This window comes from Limanda limanda, chromosome 15, assembly GCF_963576545.1.
Source record: "Limanda limanda chromosome 15, fLimLim1.1, whole genome shotgun sequence".
Lineage (NCBI taxonomy): Eukaryota > Metazoa > Chordata > Actinopteri > Pleuronectiformes > Pleuronectidae > Limanda > Limanda limanda.
Window position 1 is genome coordinate 4,362,100 of NC_083650.1, and position 26,046 is coordinate 4,388,145.

The following is a 26,046-nucleotide window of genomic DNA, read 5'->3' on the forward strand; positions in this document are numbered from 1 at the left end:
AGTTTGCTCGACTTCATGGATCATTAGAGGAGAAAGTGCAGACTGACACACTTCCTGACTACCGGCTGGTCATGTCTCAACCAGTCTTGAGATTCCCACCATCACATAAATAGATTTCGTCAGTCCTGTGCATAGGCCGAGATGAATCAAACGATCACTGTAAGCCGGGGACGAGGGCTGGAAGTAAAGGAGGAAATGATCCAGTGAAGGAGGATAAAAGAAAAGAGTGATTCTGTCTCCTGAAGGAAACAAGTTTCCACAGAGGGTGAAGTTAATGATCATAGAGGAACAACACAAGATCTCAGGAAGTGTTGGAACAATCAGTGACCACACAGGAGAGCCAGAGGAGAAGACATTTTTAGATTAATTTAGTGATTTCAGTTGATAAATGGAAGCTTGGAACTGCAGGTGGCGCTAGAGGACAAGATAGAAGTCACCAAAGTCATGAGCAGTCATCCTCTGTTATGTATTTAAGCTTTTCATCCCCTGATGAGTAAAATCCTAAATGTGTCACACACAGAAAGAAACTACACAGATTTATAAAAATACATTTTAATAAAACATTAAATGTCGCATTACAGTCGATGAGGTTAAGTTTCAAAAAAATATGGACAAATACAAAACAGTACCAGATATTAAATACAAATCCTCTTCTTCATCCTGAGGTATTTGTTTGTCTTTCTGTCTCAGACAGCATTTCCTTCTTTTCATGGTTCGTGTTCTCATCACTTTCTTCATTGTCTGAGCTGTAAACAAAATTAAGAAAATTTAGAGCTGCTTAAATCTTAATCTCCTGGATTTGTTTTCTTCATCAGTCATAAACACAAACTGCAGAAGATGTGAAACTATCAAACATCAGGATATTTTCTTTTTCTCTTAATCTTATTGAATCCATTGAACTTCTTTTTTTAAATTATGCATTTCTTTGTGCTTTTGCTTTTGCTCCACAAACCTGAAACAAACATCTCCTCCAGGAAATGAAAGAAATAACAGATGACATTATCTGAGACGTTCACAGACACATCTGCTTCATGTTTGCTGATATCGAAACTTCCATTTTACACAATGAACGATACTAATAGATGTTACATTTGACCTAAATACAACTTATTTGTATTTGTGTTATTAGTAATACAGTTCGTGGTTAAACTGTAAAATATCAAGTCGCAGTCTCGAGGCGACAACGACCTGAAAACTTTGATTCATCGTTAAAAACACAAAAGTATTTGACCTGAGAAACAAAAAGACACAGTGTGTTAGTTCCTGTATTTCAACCGAAGCTGCGTCGCATGAACTTTTGTATCAAAGGTCAACAACTAAACTACACTCACCTGAACATGAATAAAACTCAGACGGACACACTTTCCCGTCCTCATTTCCACACTAAGTCTTGTGATATCCTGTAGTTTTCTCTTTGCCAATCATCAGATAAAAACTCTTTTCTCTTCTCACTCCTCTGCTGCTGAAGCCTCGAAACTCTTTAAGAACAAATAACACAAATAAATATTCTCATTCAAGAAATGTTCGTAAGTGGGACAGATGTCTCACTCTGCTCCGGTTTACCTCAAACATGCCTTGAGGGAGAGAAAGAGGTTAAATGTAACCCTGAACCTGAGCTAAACACAATCTTAAACTAACCTAAACTTAAACTTAACCTAAACTCACCTAAACTTAAACCTGGCATAATCTAAACCTGAAACTACGCAGTGAATGAACGTCATGTGAAAGAGCGGCAGTTTTGATCAGATTCTAATAAATGATAAAAAATAAATTTGGGACCAGATGAGACAGATGGACCTCAGCAGAGGTTGTGCTCTGTATAGAGAGATCCTGGTTACCATGGTGATGAGGAGAGGCTTCAGTCCCACTGATCTCAGAGCTGTGACAAAGATCCACCTGATCAGTTCTTCTCTGTTTCTCTGTGTTTTTGTCCAATCCTGACGTCTGTCCTCATTGTCCTCTCACAGCTTCACTGAGGAAACACTGAGGCCTGAACTACGAAGACACTCCAACATGTCCAGGAGATCTTTCTGAGATCCAGCTCAACTGAACCTGACACGCACAGTCAGGTCAAGTGATCACATGACGCTGGTTATCAACGCGTTAAGTTAACTCAACTGCAAATAAAAGGGCTGGGGTCTACTGTGTATGACCAATCACAGACATGGACAGTTTGACTGACAGCAGAGCCTCATATTTCACAACCAGGATCAAACTGTTCAATAATAAAAATCAGTTGAGAACAAACACATGATCCAGAATAAAAGAAACTCAGTCACAGCTGCTAAATGCAGGAAGAACAGCTGGTAAAACATCTGGGATTGTGTCAATGTGTAAGTTACAGCGCCCCCTGGTGGCATCTGGTAAAAATATATTACTTGGCCACGACATAATAACGTGTAAACGAGACAATTAACTTGAGGCCACGAGATCTGAATCTGTTGTTTACTAACAAGACGAGTGGAAGAGAAAACGATTCTTGATGAGAAACGTTTGAATCCCAGGATGTGTCCTCCATAATGAGCTTTAGTTTGACACAAACTGTCTCACTGTATGTGAGGACACAAACTGTCTCTGAGGACACACTGACTCACTGTCTCTGAGGGCAAACACTGTCTCACTGTCTCTGAGGACACACACTGTCTCTGAGGACATACACTGGCTCACTGTCTCTGAGGACACACAATGTCTCACTGTCTCTGAGGACACACACTGTCTCACTGTCTCTGAGGAAACACACTGTCTCTGAGGACAAACACTGTCTCACTGACTCTGAGGACACACACTGTCTCACTGACTCTGAGGACACACACTGTCTCTGGGGACACACACTGTCTCACCGTCTCTGAGGACACACACTGTCTCACTGACTGAGGACACTGTCCCACTGACTCTGAGGACACACAATCTCTCACTGACTGAGGACACACACTGTCTCACTGTCTCTGAGGTCACACACTGTCTCACTGTCTCTGAGGACACACTGTGGTGGAAACCTCTGACATCAATACTCAATAAAAACACATGGACCTATCTTCAGGAAGCTGACTGAGTGCATCTGGTGTTTTGGTGACAGGACGAGTCTGGAGACATTGAGATAATTGACATTAGAGATCAACTGAACCAACCAGACGTTGATTTAAACTTCCCTATCCATCCCTTTAAGGAGGGTGTGCACCACACAACAGTGTAGAGTCACTGTGGTCAGTGGGCGGAGCTTTTATACGCGTTGATCTCCAACTTAACCTTGAGCAGGTAAGCCGTTCATCAGAAGTTACCATGGTGATTTACCTCGTTAAAAAGTGGACGAGCTTCGTAGGACTGAACAAACTAAACCTGAAGTTAACGTGATAACCACAAATCCTGCTTAGTAGCACAGACCCTGGATCTGTACTGTGATACTGACAGTGTTTAGTTAAATACTGATGAAAGCAGCGTGGACTGACTCCAACCATCTACTGACCTCAGAGTCTCCAGTCGACAGGTTGGACTCTGCTGTAGATCAAGCAGCTCCTTCACTGCTGAGTCCTGCAGGTCGTTTCTACTCAGATCCAGTTCTATCAGATGAGAGGGGTTTGACCTCAGAGCTGAAGCCAGAGAAGAACAGCTGATCTCTGAAAGACCGCAGAGACTCAACCTGGATAAAGAATTAAACTTAACTGTAAATTAAACTCAGGTCATGTGTGAAAATAACAGACACATATTCATGTCAGCACAGACTCATAACATGGAAGATAATTATGAAATCAGACACGTTGGACTAAAAACTAGTCCTAATTCAGTAAAAATAGATTATTTGGACCCGGTCTCTGTCCTGCAGATCAGTTTAGGAAATCCAGAACTAAACTCAGTGCTTTATCAAGTAGCTGAATATTTAAAATGTCACAGATTAATTAATGAATGGATTCACGTTATGTATGAGGAAGTATTTTGTTAAATTGGAATGAAATTGGATAAATTGTGTATAAATGCTGTTTTATAGATATGAGATCTACAAAAGTCAGTCAGTTTGAACTGACCTCAGAGTCTCCAGTCGACAGGTTGGACTCTGTAGAAAAACACACAGCTTCTTCACTCCTGAGTCCAGCAGCCTGTTTTTACCCAGATCCAGTTCTCTCAGATGAGAGTGGTCTGACCTCAGAGCTGAAGCCAGAGAAGGACAGCTGATCTGTGACAGTCTGCAGTCAAACAACCTGGATAAAGATAAAGAACTGTAAATTAAACTGAGTTCATGTGTGAAAATAAAGGACTTTGACTAAACATCACTGTCTCTGTTTTCAGACCTGAAGTCTAAGTCAAGTGGTTCTGGACATTTTCTGGAACTTTTCCTGCAGCCTCCTAATAAAGTGTCTGAGTGAGTCCATGTGAGAATAGAGCAGGTGAATTTCCAGAGGATTCACAGAGAGCGAGTGGATGTGTTGATGAGGTTTTTTAACACGGACGTGAAACTGAAAGAAGAGAAATGTCTCAGGGTGAAGAAGAAGAGCCGTACACGTAGAAGAGGAAGAGGTCAACTTGGAAACACAAGGAGATTCCAGAGCTTTTGGTGATGAGGGCCGACGCGGGTGTGGATGAGCTGTAAACAACAACACTGATCTTTCCATAGCAGGATTTATACGTCATGTCCGGCCTCCTGCTGCTCCACCCGTTCTTCATATATGAAAGACAAACTCCAGAAAATGTCCAGACACTATTTTACAGAGTTCATGACTGAAAACAGCTTGAAAGACCTTGTGTCCTCGGGGTTCAGTTGTTTGTAATATGTGACTTCACCACTAGATGTCTCTTAATATCTTGCTGGACATGTCAGGAGTCGTACACGTGAACAAGTGGACTACGTTCACATGTACGACACCTGGAGACGTCACTAACTCATTGAGCCTGACCTGGTCCTCAGCGCTCATTCTACAAACATCTCTCAGCTCAGTATCAGTGTTCACTGTGAGGAACACATGTTCTGACCTTTGACCTTAAAGCTCCAGTGTGGAAGATTCAGGTGAAAGAATCCGTTGTTAGAAGCTGAATAGAAATAAATCCTAGAGATGTTTTCACTAGTTTTATCTGAATGGTACCAACTGTTGTTTTCTGTACTTAAGAATGAGCCATTTATATTTACATACTTTATATTTACATACTTTATATTTACATACTTTATATTGATATATTGTATATTTACATACTTTATAAATAAATACTATATATTTACATACTTTATATTTACGTACTATATATTTAAGTACTTAATATTTACAGACTTTAGAATTAAATACTATATATTAAAATATATACATTTTATTTAGACTGAACCTTCAACATTAAAACATTGTGTCTGACCTCAGAGTCTCCAGTTGACAGGTTGGACTCTGTAGAAAACCACACAGCTCCTTCACTCCTGAGTCCAGCAGGTAGAGGTTGTTACTCAGATCCAGTTCTCTCAGATGAGAGGGGTTTGACTTCAGAGCTGAAGCCAGAGAAGAACAGCTGTTCCATGACAGATTGCAGTGAATCAACCTGGATAAAGAAATATGAATATTTGAATGTGTACTCCTGTTGTTGAGGATCGTCATCATTTCAACACAGACTCTCAACATGCTGCTGACCTCAGTCCAGTCTGGGACCTGAAGATAGATATCAGATCAGACATGTTGGACCATTGTTTCATTCATCAGCTTCTTCTCTGTGTTTGGTCACTGAGCAGGTTTGTTTAATTAAACACTGTTTATTTACTGACACTTTCTTAGTGATCAGGAGCAGGTGAGTGCAGGTGAATGGAGTTGATGAGGTGGACGTGACTGACAGGCTGGGTGAGTGACAGATGACTGAGGTACAGTGAGCAGAGCAGAACTGAGACATTTTAAATAAATAATGACCCAATAAGAGAGAAAGTCTGAAAAGTGAAGAAGGATTTAAGGACCTCAGAGTCTTCAGTTGACAGTTTGGACCCTCCAGTCCAGAACACAGCAGCTCCACTCTTGATTCCTGCAGCTCGTTGTTACTCAGATCCAGTTCTCTCAGATGTGAGGGGTCTGACTTCAGTGCTGAGGCCACGACTTTACACAGAGCATTTGAGAGTTCCCCCTTTTTGAAGCTGTAAGTAAAGAAAAAAAGCTGTTAGAATGAATAAAATCAGAAAACCCAACATTCATACAAAACGTGATCATGTGACCCTCACCCTGGTAAATCCCCTCTTTGCCTCATGAACATGTTAAAAACTCCTCAAGAGAATCCTTTGGAATGAATAATTGGTTCAAATGTTCATTCAGACTAACAGAGATCAGGTGGTCAAAGGTCAAAGGTCAAGGTCACACAACATGTTCATGGCCTGTTGAAGTCTCAAGTCTGTCTTTAGGGGATTTCCTCACATTTTGACCATTTGGATTCAAAGATAAACTGACTAGATTTCAGTGGTCAAAGGACAAAGGTTACAGTGACCTCATATTATTGTGAATGCAACATGTCAGGAACCTGGAGGGACGGACACTGCACTGGTTGGTGGTGGCGTACAAACGCAGGGTGGGGACTCACACACACACACACACACACACACACACACACACACACACACACACACACACACACACACACACACACACACACACACACACACACACACACACAAACACACACAAACCCTGATATCTTCCAAAAACCCACTTAGGAGGGTCACACTCATATTTACGTATTTTGTAATTTATATTAAAGGCTGAATGCATAAGCATAAATATACACAAAGAAATGCAGTTGTGCAACTTTATCTGTTCAATGAACAATATTCACATTAATATTAATTAATATTTACAACATCTGTTCAATCTTTATCTTCTCAGTTCAACTGTGCTCTGCAGAATTCTTCTACTGCAGCACAATGTTTTTTTGCAACGGCTTTGACTTGAATATGGTCATAAATATGAATATTACCTTGTGTATAAGTACATATTGAACATTAGTTCTCCAGCTGTCAGTCACTCACTTCCATTGTGTGTGATAAGGACTGAACTCTGTGTCTGTAGGAGTGAGACAGGTGACCTCAGGAGACCTCAAGTAGCTTGGATGCAAATTTCAGTCAACCTCTCCATTATTTGGCAAGTTGCAGCCATTTTAATTTCTTAATTTAGTTCTTTGTATTTGTGTTATTAATAATACAGTTCATGGTTAAACTGTAAAATATCAAATCTCAGTTACATTTCTTTGCCGTAAGGGTTTGATAACGACATCTTAGGAATCATTGTCAAATCTTTTTCATCAATTTTCTTTCACTCTAATATCGATATGGTTTTTGAACGAACTCTCAGAAACTGATGCTTTAGGATGTGTCTGCTGATGTAGCTGAGCTGTAGCTGTTAGAGCAACGTGACAAGAATAAAGTAGTTTACAGCATCTCCATGACAACAGGGTTATTCTTTAGAGCAGAATATTGTTATTCTCAGAATATACAGTAGCTTACTTTAAATGTGTCATCTGAAGCATCTGATTGTGGATGATCTGTTTTGGGTTTGTTCAAAATAAATATTCATGAGAAGAAACATCACATAATAAATGAACAGCAGAATTATTGTAAGTATTCATATTTACCTTTCGTCTTCTAATGTCGAAAAATCCTGCTCCAGCTCCTAATGCTAAACACACAACGAGGACTCCGACCACAATTGCTGCAGCTGAACATAAAAAACCTGTAATTCAGAGAGTAGAACTGTAGCATCAACAAAGTGCAGTAATGTGTCTTCAGTGTAGTGTGTGTGTGTGTGTGTGTGTGTGTGTGTGTGTGTGTGTGTGTGTGTGTGTGTGGCCTCCTCGTCCTGTATGCTCTCCTGACAACATGTGGACATGATGTTCCTGATGAGCTGGAGGACGGAGCCCTGGGGGATCTGCTCCACCAGGAGGAACCCAGGGCTCACTGCACGAGCCTCAGGTCTGACAGTCGCTCTGAGGATTTCATCAATCAGTTCTCGTTTCATGGGATCATACCTTTCTCTATCGTCACGTAGCTGTTGATGAAATACGTCTCCTCTTCACTACTGAGTTCACAGGTGAACGTTCCCTGGTGATCTGAAGATAAGTGGTGCAGCGTGAGGCTGCCTGACTCTGACACATTTTCCACCTGCTGCCTCCACTGCTCTGAGACGCTGTGGAGGCCGTCGACCCCGGTCTGGTTCACAATGATCTGCCTGTGGTTGAATTTCCACACCCAGTGTGTCGGGGGTTTGGTGTTTGGAGCAGTGCAGTGGATTGTTATTGTTGTTTTAAACGTTGACACACTGACGGGAGCTGAAAAGAAAAGGGATCAAATAATATCATCGTTGTCAGAATGTGGTTTCAGGCTCTGATGAGACTTTCTGAACATTTTCTATCATCAGAATAATTCATGTGGAGGAGGGTGTGGCCTTGGAATGATGAATTGAACTAGAAGGTCACTCAGTGGAGCTGGAATCTCCTCCAAGGACCAACAGTCAATTCAAGCTGCATCACATCTCACACACATCAGTTCTCTTAGGGAAAATGTCCAGAAAGGTCCAATGTTACAGAAAGAAAACTAATGGATCTGTTCAATGTTCCACTTGTTTGTTGGGCTTGTAATGGCATGTATTTCCCGTCTGTTTGATCATGATTGAATAACGATGTAACCTTTATCATGCTGCATCCTGTACTATTTGAATGTGTATTGACCTGATTAACATAGCCACTGTAACCTTAATTTCCACTGTAGCCACCAAATGTATTAGTCTGCTTCCTCTCTTTGATTATGCCTTTCCTGTAGAAACTGAATGTTAATTCATTTAGTCTACTTCCTTTCCTCGATCCTGCCCTTCCTACAGAAACTTAATGTTTATTGGCCTGATTAACATACACTCTGTAACCTGATTTCCTCTAGACACAGCCCTTTACTACTGAATGCATATTGGCCTGATTGCTAGATTGTTGTATTCATGTGATCAAAGAATCTCAACCTTTCCTGTTTAACACACCCCCTCCAGCATGGGAGTGGTTAGCCAATGTATAAAGACTGTGAACTGTTTCCTATCTGGTGTGCATTACTACAACTAAACCCTGTGGTGTGCACCATGCTCTGAGCATTAAAGTGTGACAATACTGTAAGAGAGGTTTGAGTCTCGTTTCCTCGTTGGTAGTGGGATTATTGTTGAAATTGCAACAACAGGCTTTAAGCAACATTAAAGAACAACTTCTGGACAGATTTCCATGAAACTTGGCAGGAAGGTGTGTTATGGGTCAGGCTCAGAGAAGAACTCATCAAATGATTGTGTGGATCCAGGATTTGTTGTTTTTTCACATTACCATTGTGAGAGAGGATGTTTTTCAACATTTTCCTAGATTTCCCTGCAATACCTGATGAAGGTGAAAAAACATTCTGACAAATTAAGAGGACTAATATTTATGAGTGTGTGAAATTTTGTGCAGATTTTGGGCCTTGTGAATTTCAATGGGGTTTCATAAGGAGACTGTTGGGCCTTGTGGAGGTCTGAGCTCTACTGAGTGACCTGTGGCCCACGTTCCTTCCTCACGACTAGTTTAGTGGAAATCTGTTCAGCAGACATAGAAACAAACAAAGTAAAGATTTAGAATCAGCATTGATATAAAATGTAAGTAATCTGTAGGAGCAGATATAAATATGCAGCAGTACAGTGGAACAATTAAAGGTTCAGTTCCATAGAGTAGATTCAACGTACTGGGTTGATACCACACCGCGCTCCTCCTGCCACTGCGAGTGCTGATGCTGCAGATCAGAACAGCGTCTCTGTCTGACAGTATCAGTGTGCTGCTGATCTCATAGAGCTGCTGCTCCGTCCTCTTCAATGAGCTTTGGATATGAGAGGTGAAGTTGGACGGAGGCCTGGTGGACCAGGTGAGCTGCGGCTCGGGGTAGATCCCCTCTGAGCGGCAGGTGAAGCTGTTCTCCACCTGCTCAATGTCCACGTGACGCACCGGAGCTGCAAGACAACATTTCTCTTTTATAACTCATTGATCATCTTTACCTTGTGCACTGTGGAGCTCTTCATTAATTTGACACATTGTGCTTATTATTTAACACGTCACATATGAGCCATTATGTGGTGCTGCTGACATTAGTGTCTCAATTCAGGGGCTGCATTTGAGAACGAGCTCCAACGAGTGGATCCGTCCCCGTCCAACCTGTCCCAGGATGCATTGCACTTTAGTGACTAACATTTTTCGAAAGAAGTAATGGTGCCGGCAAGCAACGAGTATCAGCTTCAACTCAACCGAACGGTACACATGTTAAACAAGGGAACAGCATAAGAGACAAATATAATTTATAATATTTGTGTTCTGTTTTCACTGTGAGTTTCTTTACCATCTGCTCTCAGGTTGATAATTGACTCCTCCGTGACTCCAGTGATGGTGATGTAGCACTCGTATCGGCCCTGGTCCTGAAGCTGCAGCCCCGTCAGCCTTAACGAGGCATTTCCACTGGAGATCTGATCTGTGAACATCGATGTCCGGCCTCTGAAGCGCTCACCCTGGTGTACAAACTGGTCTCTGTCACTGTAGTAGGAGTGGACACGAGTGTTTCCTGGTTCCACCTGCATCCAGTAAATGACTGGGCCTCTACCAGGTTGGAAACTGCAGGGTAAGATGCAGCTCTCCTCTAAAACGCAGGAGACCTCAACATCTGTGAGACACCGGGTAAAAAAACAACCAGTTCAGGAACAACTGTAGTGAGTAGAAGCTTTTTTCAAAGTGCAATTAGAGCATTTGCTCACAGACGGATTGTGAATGTAAATATCCTCAAGGAACTGTCTGTCTGTTTGGCTGTTGACAGTTAACATACTGTGATGGAAATCTGGAGATACAAGATGCTGGAAACAACAAAGTTATCTACCTGTATTTAATAAGGGGCTTTCTGCAGAAAGGATCAACACACCGAGAGTCACTAGGATCTTAGAGTGAAGACATGTGTGACATGTGTAACGTACATTTACTGTCAAACCAAAGATATGGAATAAAAGAGGCTCAGATTCACACCAAGTTGGAAAAGTTGTGTGTTGATCAAAGAAATGTTCATTTCAAAAATTTAGAGAAGAATTTATGATCTCGAAATTAAGACGTAAAGAAAGATTAATTTTTTTAGAATCCTTTGTGTTTGTTTGTGTGTACACAAAATAACACACACTTACACCCACTTTCAAAAGAAACTCAGCTCAGCTGCAGAACCGGTTGATCAACACCCAGTGTGAATGTAAGCTAAAACCCTAAAAAAAAACCCTAACCCTAAACTGGACTATCTGGAGGAAGTCAAACTCGTAACAAAGTTTCTGATGGTGAATCTGCGGAGGGATTATTACCAGAACAGCCTGCCCGACCCCGGTCGACCATGGCAGCCTGACCAACCTCCGACGCTTAGGGTCTCGTGCTGCCCCCCCCCCCCCCCCGCCAAGCGTAAACACGCCGCCAGACCTGCGCATCTCCCGAGGCAGCGAGAGAGAGGCGCGTGGCACCAACCTCCGCTGCTCAAGTAACAAGGCAGTTTTGAGAATGTAAGAAGTAGAACGTACAGATATCTGTGTTCAAATGTAATGAGTAAAAGTAAAAAGTCGTCATGAAAAAAAATACTCAAGTAGAGTAAAGATATGTGAAAAATCGACTTAAGTACAATAACGAAGTATTTCTACTTCATTACCTCTCACCAATGAGGATGGCACATCTTGACTTGGCCATATTTGCCCACTCTTCTTTGCAAAAGGGCTCCAAATCTTTCATACTGCGAGGGCGTCTCCTGTGCACAACCCTCTGCAGATCACCCCACAGATGTTCAAGTGGATTCAGGTCTGCGGCCTGGCTGGGCCATTCCAAAACTTGAATCTTCTGGTGAAGCCATGCTTTTATTGATTTGGATGTATGCTTTTAGTCGTTGTCGTGCTGAAAGGTGAAATTCCTCTTCATCTTCAGCTTTCTAACAGAAGTCTGAAGGTTTTGTGCCAAAATGACTGGTATCTGGAATTGTTCATAATTCCCTCCACCTTGACTAAGGCCCTGTTTCCAGCTGAAGAAAAGCTGGGCTTAATAATTATACTAGGCTAAGCAAAGACTGTTTATTCGATTCCGGCTGATGTTTATAAGTTTGATTTGTGTTGCTGTGATATTTTGGTTATAAGTTATTTTAAAGTCTTACAGTCTTTCTCTGCATCTAACAAGCTACGTCCTCTAACCTGGCACCAACACACAAGTGTGAATTTTTCCAACCTCTACACCAGGGGTCTCAAACTCAAATTACATGGGGGCCGCTGGAGGCAGTATCTGGGTGAGGCTGGGCCGCATCAGGTATTCCACAAAAAAAAAACTTTGCTAAAAAAATCCAAACTTCTCTAATGTCATTACTAACAGTTATTTAACTTCAATGGGTTCTTCTGAACATGAATAGAATATTGAAGAACACGAACAGTTCTTGTAAACATGGCTTCTCTTGCCTACTTCTTGCTGCCAGAGACCTGGCAGTGCTTCCTCTCACATAGCTGAGCCACATTTGACTTGAGGGAGGAAGCAGTTGAGACCCTCAGTATGGCTTGAAGATGATCATCAGTAAGCCTGGACCTGTACCTGGACTTATTGAAGTTCAAGGTGGAGAAGAGCTTTTCACACAAATATGTGCTCCAAAAAAGGCACATGGTCCGCTTGAACATTCGGGAAAGCTCAAGGAAGCTGGGGTTCAATTCTCACAAAAATTGCCCCAGCTTGTCTTCCTTTCCACTCACCTCCCTGAACTTGGCTTTGAGGTCAGAGTTGCACTGCAGGCCAATGAGCTCCATTTGAAGCACAGGAGGGGCATCTTGCACATCAAAGGAGAAGGGATCCGCAAAATTTTTGTAAAAGTCGCTCTGTGCGTCTTGAAGTCTGCAAATCTATGATCAAATTCCTCCTGTAGCCTCACATTTTTCTATACATTTTTGTGCTTACTTTGTGCCGGCGTGTTGGCTTGCCTGCGTTCTGGGACTTATTTGAGCAGATCCGGTACCTCTCGTATCGAAAAAAATATGAACATTAAAAAAAGTTTTTTAAGAAATGATTAAAATAAAATATAACAATATAATGTAATCACTAGAAAATTACGGAGCCCCTGTTGACATCGGTGGATGAATTACTAATTTGTGGCCACGCAATAACAAGATAATCTAATAAATTATATATAAAGCTTTCTTAACAACAGCATCACAATTTCATAAAATAATAACAAATGCAGACTTCTAAGATGAACCAAAATAACTAGCATATGGTCATGTACAGTCCGTGGCTCGGTGCGTAAATGTCACCACCAGAGGATGAGGGAATTTAAATCATTAAAATTCATCCACACATATCAGGTGTAAATAATAATGTAAAACAGCCCAGACTGTAAAATGTAGATATTAGCTCAATGACGTGTTATAAACAGTGGCGGCTGGTGACATTTTTTTGGGGGGGGGCGCACTTGGGCGGCGCGGTTTAAATAGCCCACCGCAATGAGAAAAAAAAAACTCCGGGGTGCTCCGGGGACCTCCGGTCCGGGACCGGACCGGGACCGGGACATCCCCAGGGACGTGCTCCTCCGGGACCGTCTCCGGGACCGGTGCACCTCCTCGGGTGCACCTCCCTCCGGTGCTCCGGAGACCGGGACCGGAGCACCTCCCGGAGCACCTCCCCGGGGAGGTGCTCCGGTGCTCCGGGAGGTGCTCCGGTCGCGTCCCGGTCGTCCCGGACGTCCCGGTCCCCGGGAATGTGCTCCGGTGCTCCGGGAGGTGACCGAGACCGGGATGTCCCCGGGGACGGTCCCGGAGGAGCACGTCCCCATGCACGTTAACATGTGGTTAAAAATGTCAGCTGATTATTACTGATCGATAAAACTACACACACGACACAGTAAACAACAATGCTTCTATCTGTCCACTGTCTGTCCTCTACCTGTCTCACTCAGTGCTCCGGGACCGGAGCTGCACCTCCGTGCAGATTAAAAGTATCTGCTAACTATGCAGCTCCTGTAGATCAGTGATAAGGTCTCTGATTGGACAGTCCTGTCAGCATGATGTATAAGAAACCCTTTCATTGGCTGTAGGCGCAGGTGAAGTGCGCCCATGGCTCGAACTGTCATCCGCCATTGAGAAGCTGTCCTTGCTCAAATGTTCCTGCCCCTTTTGTTGGCTTCCATAGACTTCCACTTGCCCGGCGCCCACAGGGAGGAGTGGCTTCTCTCTCAGTGATAACGAATGGCAAATATATTACCAAATATAATATATTAAGTGGTTTTTGACAGGGGCTTACGGTCTCCGGCACACATTTAATGCTTTAAAACAGTACATTTCTTATTAAATTATTTGATATATAATGTTTTTTGACATGTCATTTTTTTTTTTTTTTTTTTTTTTCATCTCAAAATTGTAGGGTGGGCGGCGCCCCAGCGCCCTGTATGACGAACCGCCACTGGTTATAAACTGCTGCGGTTTAGAATAATCTGTCTGCGTAAAGAAGCTCCCAAAACCTCACAGCGCAGCGTGTGCGTAAAGGAGCCGTGGTGTCCCTTGAATTTGCCTTCAATTTAACAAATTGTGTGTGTGTGTGTGTGTGTGTGTTCCGTTCCGCTGGACACAGAAGTCGCCTTTGCTCAAGACGCCACTTTATTAATCACTGACATAAAGACTGACACCGTCACTGCAGTATAAGTCCCACTGCATTGTAAGTGGCATGTGTGTGCTGTTTTAAGCGGCGTTTTATGTGCGTTCCGGGACCTGTGCTCGTCGTACCTGCGCTGTGATATGTACTTAGCGTTCCGGCACCTTGTGATTTATAAATGAAGCACTGGATACATCATGACCTGCGCGAAAGAGGGCAGAAAACTATGAATTTCACCCTCCTGCACCGCACATCCAAAGCCACTCTTTTCTCTCCCGGCTCTCTCTCTCACTCACTCTCACACGTAGACACACACACGACCCCGCCCCCCATGTCACTCACTTACATGCTGCGTTCACTGGTCAGGCACACAGTAGGAAACCAGAATATCATAACATTGTCCCACACAGCAGCTAACAGCGGAGCTGCTACAATGTTTGTGCGGGCCGCACTAACATTAAACTTTCATATTAAGGTGGGGGCCACAAAATATCGTCGGGCCACGAGTTTGAGACCCCTGCTCTACACTGTCATGAACTCTATATAGTAAGATCAGACTTCACGTACCTGCTGTGGTGAAAGTCCACATGATGAGGATCCAAACAACCAGAGACTTGAACTCAGACATCTTTCTTTCTTTCTGTGAGAACTGAATGTGGATCAATGGAAGAAGAGACGAGTTAACAGCTGGTTTGACTCATGACACCGAGTCAGAGGAGCTGAGGTTCAGACTCTGCAGCTCCGATCTCTGCAGAGTTCAGACTGTAGAATCACACACTCTAAGTTCCATAGTGAACATAATGCAAACTGAAAGTGACTCTGTACAGAGCTCCCCTCCCCCACATGTGGAAGTAAAACCTGTCAAGTGTTAAGAAAACAAGAGTTTACTCACTGAACAACCAGGTCTCCGCTCCTCCTCCGGGTCTGTTACTGAAGAACAGGCCTGAAACCTGGTGAACTCCTAATAACCGAAGCTAAAGTCATGAAGACAAACAAACAGTAAACGAGTCAAAAGCTTCTCCAGCGACTGATCCCGACACGATCACAGTGGATGAGAGAAGTGAGTGAACACGGTGTGACCTTGAGTTCAACACATCCAGGACATGTTTCAGATATCAGGACAAACACACTTCAGCTTTCCTGGAGCAGCTGCTGCATTTATTCACCAAACCACCGACTCACACTGTGTCTGTCTTCCTGTACTTTGACCCTCTTGCTGCACCCAATTTAATACAGCACACACCGCCCCGGGGCGAAGCATATAAACATCAAGAAATTTAGTACCATCGATTAATAACTAAACACATGATCGTCAGTTCGTCTCCTGAATCATCCCAATGAATATAAAATGAAACAAATGAAAGTGAAGTAGTTCAGTTCTGGAACCGAGGACTTAATTAAAAATTTAAAAATATTACATATGAATGTGAACTAGTTCATTTTCATCTGCATGAACAGAACTTCAAACTAGTTCATTTTAAGTGTAAACTTGCACAACACTGAGTATAACTATATACATTACTTTATACTTATAACTTTATAAGCTGTGTTATCAAATATATTTTGCGGCTCCAGACATGTTGAATTTGGGGGAAGAGGAGAAATGGCTCTTTTGAGAGTAAAGGTTGCTGACCCCTGGCCTAATGTAATTAGCCCAGTTCTGTTACTAGTTCATGAAAAGGTGGAAAGGTCCTATTTGAGGTGCTGTTTAAAGTCCAGTGAAGTGGTCTTGCTGGTTGTGGGTCAGACTTTGTGCCGTGGCCAGTTGCTTGTGCTGAAGTTCTTAGGCAGGCTCTCGTGTCCCTGCCTTTGGAAGGTTTTAGCAGTCTGCTTCAGGCAGGCCTGCTTGAAGGTCCAAAGAGCTGGGGCAGGGAGAGGAAGCTCCTCCTCCTGCAGAGGTCAGTAGAAAAGAGGGGGAACTGGGCTTTTATTGTACTGGTGACGTCATGGGTCGTGGGGCACAGTGACCAATAGGGGTTGAAAGTTGTGTCCAGGGGCAAGTTCACACCTGTGTGAAGTTGAAGCGCCCTGGGAGACTGAGTTCTGGAAACTCATCTTTGTCTCCAGAACAAAGAAGACATGTGGTTGCAGGCTTTGGCTTCACATGTAGGCCCAACTATTGTTCACAACTATTAGGTCCCAACATTTAAAAAAGTAATAATTCATGAATAAAAGTATATATAACTCAATTTAAAAACCTGAAACTATCTGAGTGTTCAATCCTACTTAATGAAAGATAATGTTATATTTACATTTCAACTTAAAAAGGTCAGAACTCTGTTTCTGTTTCATAGTTTTTATTAACTTTATCACAATATTAAAATCACATTAGGCTGCTGTTGAATAAACGCTTTTACAGACAAAATAAATTTGGCTTCATCACATCAAACAGACAAATGTTCATATATGTTGGATTATTTCATATGTGAACAGTGAGTTTTAAAAAAGTTTGTTGACTGTGAACAATGATCCGCTGTTATTGATAAATGTGTTTTTATGTGGATCTTCAGCAGTTTGCTCGACTGCATGGATCCACACAAAATCTAAATGATAGAAAACATTTCCCAAAATAAAAATCAGATATATAATAATAATTAATAATTAAATATTTTAACACACGTGGAAAAGTCGACAGTAGAAATTAAAATAAGTGAGATGTAAAAGGAGAAATAAACAAAGCTTTAGAATAACAAGTTTATCATTTCAATTCAGAAGATTTCTCTTGAAGAAATAAACATGATAAATAAAATCTTTATATCTAACTGCTCTGATCCAGTGTCACAGAGACATTCACAGGTAACAGCATCAAGTGATCTCCAGTGCTAAAGTATGGAAACATCTTCTCAGTGAAAGTGTGTGTGAAGGTGTGAATGTATTTGTTAGTATCAGGATCAGAGAACGACAGTTCTCCTCTGTTCCAGTCCAGTTTCACTCTGATCCTCTGGATCTTCTGCACAGAGAGAACATATGATGCTGATGAAGACCATGCTGAGTATTTACCTTCACAGAACCATATTCCCCATGATCCAGACAGTTTGATTCTCTTCCTCTGGGCAGACTCTGCTCTCACACCCAGTGTCCAGTAAGCACTGTTTCCAACCAGGACGTCCCAGCTGTGAGTCCCTGAGTTAAAACCCTCAGATCCCAGGACTGATAAGTAATGATCAAACCTCTCTGGATTGTCAGGAAGATTCTGTTCCTGTCCTCGTCTCAAACTGGTCAGACCTTCAGACAGGACGAGTACTGGATGGGCAGAGTTTGGGTCCAGAACCACAGGACTGTAGCAGACCAGGTCCTTCATCTTGTTCCAGATGTTGAAGCTCAGGTTGCCCAGATATTTGGCCTTCTCTATCAGAGCTCCTGAGGCCAGCTGTGGATCTTCCAGCAGGGGGCGCTGCTGGACTCGTTCCACTGCAGCCTTGTAGTTGAGCAGGAACCAGACATCGTCAGCTCTCACCTCGTTCTCTGTGGTTCTGACTGTGTCTGAAAGAGCCGTTATGTCTCTGCTCAGAGACTCAATCTTCTCCATCATCATCCGACTCTTCTGCTCCTCTTCCACCCCCAGTGCAGCCATCCTAGCCTTCTCTTCCTTCTTCAGAAACCGATGAAGCTTTTTAAACTGCTCCTTTATCTGCCTCTCTGTGTGTCGGGCCTGGACCTTAATGTGTTTTGCTGTTTGTTCAAACTCTACTTTAACACGTTCAAAATACTGTAACTTCTTCTTCAAGGGCTCAAGAGTTTCCTGAAGCTGCTTCTTGGGTTGTTTTGCAGCTTCTTTGACAGGTCTGAATCTGTGGTCGGTGTGTTGTTCTGAATCTCTGCAGACGAGACACACTGGCTGCTGATGGTCCAGACAGAAGAGTCTGAGTTTCTCTGAGTGCAGACTGCAGATAACATGTGAAGAGCTCTGATCTCTCTCCTGTAAGAACGTCTCACACAGGTTCTTTAACGCCAGGTTAACAGGTGGTTGAGACATTGAAGATATTTTCTTGCAAACTGGACACTCTTTTACTTCTTTGTCTTTCCACCAGCTCTTCACACAGTCTTTACAGAAGCTGTGGCTACATGACAGAAGAACAGGATATATGAAGACATCTTGGCAGATGGGACAGCAGAGATCCTCTTCTGATCTGGAAGCCATTGAGTCTCCAGGTGAAGCTGAAAACAGACAGTCAGTCAGTCACAGCTCCACGAACTTCACTGAGGTTTACTTCCTGTCTGAGTCAAGGTGTTTATTAAACTCACGGTCAGTGTGTGGAGGGTCGGCAGGTTGTAGTTTTACTCTTCTCCCCTGTAGCTGGACTCACTCAGGACGTTTGGTCTAGTTTGGTCTGGTTTGGTTTGGAAGGTGAATGTGATCGTCTGGTTTTCCGCCTGCGTCTCTTCAGGGAGGAACAAATGTTTCCTGGTTTCACCCGCTCAGGTGTCAGGACAGGCTAGAGCTTGAGATGCTGGATGATAAAACCTGTTAACACATCTACAAGCAGCTCTGCTGCCAGTAAAAACTATGCACCTCCCGTATGGACTGCACTCTTACACTTTAACTCTTAACTGGTGTTGCGGGTGGAAATCAAAGGCAGGAGGCGTCGTTCTCAAGTTGCGCTTAGTCAGAGTGCGCACAAAGCTTATATATTGATACTGGGCATGACAGAGGTTCTTCTTGGATTGGGATTGGTCGAGACTAGACGGTCCTGCCTTCCTGGCGTTGGGTCCTCCTCCTGGCGTTGCGTGATGACGTGCACGCTGAGTTGCGGTTACTAGAGTTCATAAGCATATTGCCTCGGTGTGTGTGCTTATTTTATGTGTTGTACTGATGTGTGGGACGTACCATGCACAGGAGAGAGGATGTCTCAGAACTAATATAATGAAGTGATTCATGAAACAAGAGGTTTGAAAACCTGTTATCTGTCCGCTATGGCAGACTCCCTTTTTGGGAGCTGGCTACGGTGTGTGAATGTGTGTGTGTTTACGCTCAAAGGATCTGACTACACGTTAAAGTGTGTGTATGTGTGTGAACAGTGGTGTATTATCAATACTGGTCCAGATTCATCTGCTTGTGCAATATCACAGTTCATGTGAAATACATTCACTGTACATTTAATCACACTGCACATATCTCTACTGTCTATACACTGTATACTGTTTAATTACATTCATATATTTCCATATTTATTTATTCGTCACACTAAAGTATTACATGTTACTTATTACCTGCTCATGTCTTTTTAACTCTGCTGCTGTAATACTAAAAATGTCTCGTTGTGGGACTAATAAAGGATTATACGACGGACAGGGGATTTTATATAATTATCATTTTAAATATGTATACGTTTCAGCAAACTAAATTTATATGTCGTGAAATGAACCTGATACATTTGAGGATTTTTTCTTTGCAGAAATAGAAACCTGACGGTGTGGATGAACGTGTTTACTTCAGCGACCTCAGGGAATCAAGTACATCGAAGAAAACGAGTCGACACATCAGGTGAGTTTTCTCTATTTCTCCGTTTATCTCGACACAAACAGACTCTTTGACACTTTTCACAACAGTTAATATTCAACAGTTCTGACACAGGAAACTCATCCACACTCTCATAAATAACATCTATGTATTTTCCATAAATATTTCTCTGAACATATATTTTTCTTCAGTGGTTGTTTTTTACGATCACGTTGCTTTGAATGTTTCAAAGTAAAAGCAGCAGCAAAGCAAAATGCTTATTTTTTATACATTTTGGATGAATAAAAGTTTGAACATTCTCAGAGTAGCACCAGACAGTGTACAAGTACAAAATAAGTTTATATATGCGTTTTAAAAAAAAACGGTGCAGCCCCCCCCATAAATAAAAAAAACATAACTGAAGCAAACAAACACAGGTAGAAAGACCCTGAAAGGCACTTAAGTGATGAGACACCGAAATGAGACGTGACTTTACAAATTCAAGGATGTTTCTGTAAATATAATTAAATATAATTTCTTCCAATGCAGAAGGAGTTTTGTAATCTGAGCAGAATCTGATACTGTTACAGTTCATTCTCCAAAAATGGTCCCATCAGCATCTGTAAACTCTTCATTTGTTAGTTTTTTGTTTCTGAGCGCGATGAGACTGAATCCAGGGGTCAGACGTGTGAATGATGCAGACACAAGCTTTTATTTACATTTGTGAAGGAGAAGAATTTGAGCATCTGGAGATATAATTTAATCAAAACAGATTATTTATTTAGGACAAATCATAAACTCCCAATCTCCATCGTCACTGTGACTGACGAGACGATTAAAGGCACAAATAAGAAAATGATTATTTCGCCCAAAGCAATAAAACAATGATAGAAAAAAAATGCTGGTACTGACTCTGCAGCTTTTCAGATCTGTATCCGGTAAGAAAAGAAAAGAAAAGTTTGATTTAATTTCTAAGCTGTTATTCAGCTTCTGTGTTTGACTTTAAGAAACTTAATCATATTTATCAGCTATATATTATGTTATAATGTGAGAGGTTCAAGATGTTTTTCATGTTACAAGATATTTTCACTTGTGAGATAAAAACATTATCAAACAAGAGTTTCAGGGGGAAAAACGGTTCTGCAAATATTTCCGACTTGTGTGATTTAGTTGTGAATGTTTTGTGCGTCTGACCCTGGACAGAAGGAAACTGTTTAATGACAAAAGCTGAATCTTGTAACATGGTTTGTTTGTTTTTCCACTTTCTGAAGATCGTTTACGAGCTTAAATCCACAGCTTCATTCATGATTAATTTATTGTTTACAAACTCTCCACAGATCAGTTACAAGATTAAATTAAATCCTCCTTTCACGTGATACTTTGTCTGCTGACCAAATTAATTGTTGGTGTTTGTTGTACGACTCCTGTGTCCTTTTCACCTGGAGAGCTCCAGAAACTCTCCTGCTTTTATAAATGAGTCACGTTTATAACTGCAGGTGATTCATCGACTCGTCTGAAATCAAGAAACTCATTATCCCTAATTCATTTAATTCTCAACATTGACAGCTGCAGAACTCACGGCTTATTGGAAAGTGTGTTACACGTAATAGTATAATTTATAATTGACTAGAAAAACACTGATACGCCAAAACATTAAAGGTTTATAAAAGACTATAGTGGGACATTTACTTTAATTGTTTATTAATGTTTAATATTTCTTTTTTTAACTTATTGGTTATGTTCACACAGCATTTTCCACTGATATTCTGTTATTATTAGTTTATTTACTGATTATCAAAAACGTTTTACTCAGAATCATTCAAACAACAGAACTTTGATCATCAACATTTCATATTTACTTTTCTTTGTACATTCAGACGATTCTAGATCAACAGTCAAAGTTAATAATTCTGCAGCTGTAAATATTTATAAAAAGATTTCTAAATCCTTATTGTGGGAACTGTTGTGTGTCTCTATCATTAAGTATGTAAGAGAAAAATAAAATAAAATTGACGGTTATTAAAAAACCTTAGAGATAAAAAGGCAAAATATCTGGTAGAAGGAGGATTTTTCCCAAATTGGCAAATATTTGTTCGAATGAAATGCTTGTTAAAGGATTTATAAATCATAATTAAACCTTTAATAAAAGCAGCCTTGTCGGAAAGTGCTTCACATTTTGTCTGAGAAGCTCCGACAGATGGAGCTGAACGTTTCTCTCTTGGCTTCGTCGGTGAACGACCCGGAGACGTTTGTTTAAAAACACGCGGTCGTTCTGAGAGAATCTGATCAGAACATGAAAACTCCCGTCACTGTGCTGATCGTGTGAGATTCCAACTGTTCACAAGAAAAATGGAACCGAGCAAGAAAGTTATCATCAAAACCTTCTGATGTTTTCTCTGAGGAATCTTCTCTTTCCTTGTCGCCTCTTCGTGGTTTCGTCGAGTGTCATGTGATCCATCATGTGATCCATCATGTGATCCATCACGTGCCGTGAATCGACGGGCCGGCAGCAGTCTGTAGTCCTCTGCCCTGTCCCCAAGAAAAAGGTCGGTGGTGGCTCAGGTTGTGGGTTTGCTTCCCCCCGGATCCACTTGTGGTGCTGTTAAGGTGCTTTGGATCAAAGCCTCAGTGGACGGCAGAAATCTGTGCATTCACAGACATTTCCACACGAACACACTGCAACAGACGCACAACAGACGTCAACACATTAAATACATCAGCAACTCAAAACTGTAACTGTGCAAGTTCCTGGTTCTCAGATGATATTTTCTACTAAAGTCCCAATTTAGTTTTACATTCTTATGACTCATTATTCTGACATTTGGTCGTCAGCAACATTTCATAAACTAGACAATTTGAGACTTGATAAAGTCTTTTGTGCGTAACTGATTTATGAAGATATTGTTACGAGTGCAGTTTAGCTGGATTGTATTCGTCCGGCTCGTTAACGATCAGTTTACCTGCAGTCGTCTCCTCCTGTGCTGATCACGTATTTGTCGTCGTGAGAGAAGCGGATGTTGGTCACATGAGCCGAGTGGCCGAGGTAGCGCTTGTGTTTGGCCTGAAGACAGAAAACAAATTTCTCCTCAATCATAATCATTATAATGATAATTAATTGAATGTGGTCGTGGTAATGTTTAAATGTATTTTATTGTATATATGAGCATTCTGGATTTAATGTTACTTAAGTCTAAGAGTTTGATTCAGTCATTAATAATGTCTGTTGTTTTTAGATATTTCTTACACTAGACCAGTGGTTTTTCTTTCAACATTTTCTTTCTATTCCATGTTTACAAGAGTAAAAATCTTCAACATTATCAGCAAGATTAAAAACTGGTTGATCAAGGCACAAAGAAAATAAATAAATCAGCGACTCACAAACTTCTCTGTGCAGGGGAAGTCGAACAGTTTGACCAATCCGAAGTCGTCGCCGGTGACGATGTTCATGCCCGCGTGAGAGACGCAGGCACAGTTCACATCGGCTTTGTCTGAGTTTCGAGGCCAAATCCCCAAAACCTCATCTCCCAGAATACTGAGGCAGAAAACCGTGTTGATTCAGAGCAGCTGAACTTACCCTTGATATTATAACTCAGGATTATCAGACTGCAGTTAAATTTAAAAAGAAAAAGGAACCTGTTACCTGGTCCAGGTCGCCCACGTGATTCTGTCGATGACGATTTGGTCGTTTATCAACTTCCCTGAAGGAACCTCGAAAACCTGCCGCTTATAAACTCCTGTGGAAACCTTCGCACACACACACACACACACAAAATGTAAGGTACTTAGATGAAGTAAACTATTTATATATACTGTGTGTGCGCATGTATATATGTGTATAAACCTGTATGTAGCAGTTGTCAGCAGAGAAGTCGAGCTGCAGGATGAAAGCAGGGATGTCGCTGCAGTAAACCAGTCGGTTAAGACTCGGTCCGCCGCTCACATCATACACATCCACCGTGTTGTCCACGGAACCCACGGCCAACAGCTGCCGGTCGGGACTGAACCTGGGGATTTTAATCAGTGTTGTTAATGTCAAATGTTTTTCATGCTCTAATGTTCAGAAATAACCTCAGTCTGTCCACTGCTGCAGCTCCTCTTGCCAGCTTCTGTCTCAAACACTTGGTTTTGAGACAGAGGCTTGGTTTTGAGACTGATAAAGCCCAGCCTGCTCTGATTGGTCAGCCATGTCTTTAGACGCTCCCTCTCTCCTACCGGATGTCCTGGATGGTGACGCTGCGATCTCGTTTCTTCGCCCACATCTTGAGCGTGTTGGCGAGGAGGATGAGGAACTCGCCGTTCTTCATCCCCACAGCCAGCATCTCTCCGTCAGAACTGTAGGTCACACAGCGAGCGGCGTGGCCGACACACACCTTGTTCAACAGTTTCTAAACAGAGAGTGAGAGAAAGAAACAGGACAATCACCGGCCATGAATAAAACGCCCCCTGGTGGCTGGCTGCAGTATAGGACAGTAATCTGTACCTTGTCCGTGAGGTCCCAGAGTCTGATGGTGGCGTCGTCACTGGCGGTGACGCAGAGGTCTTTAACAGGGTGATTGGTCAGACCCCAGATTCCCCCCCGAGCGTGACTGTCCAGCAGCAGGTTGGACGCCGCGTTCTTCTCCCCGACCTCGATGACCTCCCCGTCCTTCGTCCCGACCAGGATCTTCCCCTGAGGGAGGAGGAGGAGGAAGTGGAGGAGGTGAGGAGAAAGTTTGGAGACGATGGAAGAATGAAACTAATGAAAATTTAAAAGGACTCACTTTTCCTCGGCAGACGGACCGGACACACTCCACCTGCTGTCCCGTCTCCAGCTGGAACGCTCGACAGCGCTTCATCTCCTGATCCCAGAGCTTCACGGCCCCGCCCTCTTTCGTCCTGACACACAAACCCCAAACAGTTCACTGCTTTAACTCCCCTGTTGAAACGCCCCTACACAGAACAACAAAAAGTGAAGACAGGATTGACGGACTCACGGCCTCTCCTTGCCACCGGTGACGATGAGGCCGTCCCTCAGCGTGGTGTACATGGTGAAGACGGGCCCGGTGTGAGCCTTCGCCACCACCCTCAGCAGGTAGTGGTCCCGCCACACATACACGTCACCGTTAATGGCTCCGGTGAACGTCAGGTTATTCTGCAAAAACAGATGTCAACAGTCAACTAGAGATGTGATGTCACTGCTGACAAACTGGATCAATATCAGAATTATTGATCAGGTATCAGTGAACTCACGGCTCCGAACGCCACGGACAGCATCGTCTGCATCCTGCCGTCCTCCACGGTCCCCACCACGCCCTTTTTGTACATCAGAGCACCACCGGCCAGCGTCCAGAACTTCACATGTTTGATTCCCACTGACACGAACTGGGAGTCCGAGTCCGGCCGAAACTCCACCACAAAGATCCGGTCCGGGTGTCCGCCTTTACTGCACACCTTGGATCCTGCACAGGAGACGTTTTTTATTTCTCCAAGAGTTTGATTTAAAAGTGAAAGATTTATACCAGTACAGAACACATATTAAATACTTTTGTGGGTTAAATTTCTGATTCTTTCAGACTCTGAAGGGATTTTAAATCAATGCGGCTAAAACCTCGTATCGATTAGAAGCTCATTCCTGCCACTGGGTTTCTGAAATAACGTGGGTGTGTTTAATTATTGATCAGATATGAGTCTGACCTTCCTGCCAGCGCCACACAGTGATGGTGTGTTCAGGTTCCACGCCGACAGACAGCAGCAGCTTCCCCGTGGCGCTGAAGTTGACGTAGCCGACGCCTTTAGCGTGAGGACAGCGCAGGATGGAGAGGGTCTGTTTGCTCATGGCGTCCCACACGTGGATGGAAGGTGTGGCGCCTGCATGAAGGTGAAACTGGTCAGAAGACGTCACAGGGAGAAAGTACCAGGGACTAAAATGTGTCAACGACAGGAAACAATCAGGACAAACAGAGCAGATAGAGGATCAGAGCAGCTTCCAAACTCCCTGAGAACCAGAACAGCGT

At 42.6% G+C, this 26,046-nt stretch overlaps 3 protein-coding genes across 7 annotated transcripts in view; all 3 read right to left on the reverse strand.

Annotated features, from left to right (window-relative positions):
* Nucleotides 1-536: 536 nt before the first annotated feature.
* LOC133020730 (uncharacterized) lies at nt 537-15,799 on the reverse strand. 3 transcript variants are annotated; one of them, XM_061087426.1, is made up of 14 exons: nt 15,694-15,799; nt 15,506-15,587; nt 15,181-15,262; nt 10,328-10,645; nt 9,684-9,944; nt 7,966-8,265; nt 7,573-7,670; nt 7,445-7,482; nt 5,915-6,088; nt 5,335-5,511; nt 4,020-4,193; nt 3,464-3,637; nt 1,332-1,478; nt 682-746 (listed from the first exon to the last, which is right to left on the reverse strand). In XM_061087426.1, the coding sequence occupies exons 3-13, from the start codon at nt 15,239-15,241 to the stop codon at nt 1,373-1,375; spliced, it is 1,881 nt and encodes a 626-aa protein (XP_060943409.1). In that variant the 5' UTR covers nt 15,242-15,262; nt 15,506-15,587; nt 15,694-15,799; the 3' UTR covers nt 682-746; nt 1,332-1,372. The 3 variants fall into 3 exon arrangements, with proteins under 3 accessions (XP_060943410.1, XP_060943409.1, XP_060943408.1); XM_061087425.1 differs by having other exon boundaries at nt 15,506-15,799; XM_061087427.1 differs by lacking the exon at nt 1,332-1,478 and having other exon boundaries at nt 537-746; nt 15,506-15,799.
* Nucleotides 15,800-16,356: 557 nt separating this feature from the next.
* LOC133020978 (zinc-binding protein A33-like) lies at nt 16,357-18,754 on the reverse strand. Its single transcript, XM_061087748.1, has 2 exons — nt 17,405-18,754; nt 16,357-16,503 (listed from the first exon to the last, which is right to left on the reverse strand). Exons 1-2 carry the CDS (start codon nt 18,752-18,754, stop codon nt 16,357-16,359), a joined length of 1,497 nt encoding a protein of 498 aa, XP_060943731.1.
* Nucleotides 18,755-22,704: 3,950 nt separating this feature from the next.
* Nucleotides 22,705-26,046, reverse strand: part of LOC133020762 (echinoderm microtubule-associated protein-like 6) — a 40,269-nt gene continuing 36,927 nt past the window's right edge. For all 3 annotated transcript variants that reach the window (XM_061087467.1, XM_061087465.1, XM_061087466.1), the window contains 11 exons: nt 25,727-25,900; nt 25,283-25,491; nt 25,027-25,184; nt 24,814-24,928; nt 24,534-24,722; nt 24,266-24,438; nt 23,895-24,057; nt 23,694-23,797; nt 23,432-23,585; nt 23,014-23,114; nt 22,705-22,729 (listed from right to left, as the gene is read on the reverse strand). In XM_061087467.1, coding sequence (XP_060943450.1) covers nt 22,705-22,729; nt 23,014-23,114; nt 23,432-23,585; nt 23,694-23,797; nt 23,895-24,057; nt 24,266-24,438; nt 24,534-24,722; nt 24,814-24,928; nt 25,027-25,184; nt 25,283-25,491; nt 25,727-25,900 — 1,565 coding nt within the window. The remainder of the gene's footprint in view (nt 22,730-23,013; nt 23,115-23,431; nt 23,586-23,693; nt 23,798-23,894; nt 24,058-24,265; nt 24,439-24,533; nt 24,723-24,813; nt 24,929-25,026; nt 25,185-25,282; nt 25,492-25,726; nt 25,901-26,046) is intronic.

Excerpts from the sequence above, each read along its gene's own strand:
- LOC133020730 (XM_061087426.1), bottom strand. The coding sequence starts at position 15,241 with ATGTCTGAGTTCAAGTCTCTGGTTGTTTGGATCCTCATCATGTGGACT. Across the intron at positions 6,089-7,444 it reads CTTCAGATGACACATTTAAA|CTTCAAAAAGGGGGAACTCT; the intron begins GTAAGCTACTGT and ends CTTTACTTACAG. Across the intron at positions 4,194-5,334 it reads TGTCAACTGGAGACTCTGAG|GTTGTTTGACTGCAGACTGT; the intron begins GTCAGACACAAT and ends ATCTTTATCCAG.
- LOC133020978 (XM_061087748.1), bottom strand. The coding sequence starts at position 18,754 with ATGGCTTCCAGATCAGAAGAGGATCTCTGCTGTCCCATCTGCCAAGAT. Across the intron at positions 16,504-17,404 it reads ACTTGATGCTGTTACCTGTG|GAGGAGGAGCTTCCTCTCCC; the intron begins AATGTCTCTGTG and ends TGACCTCTGCAG.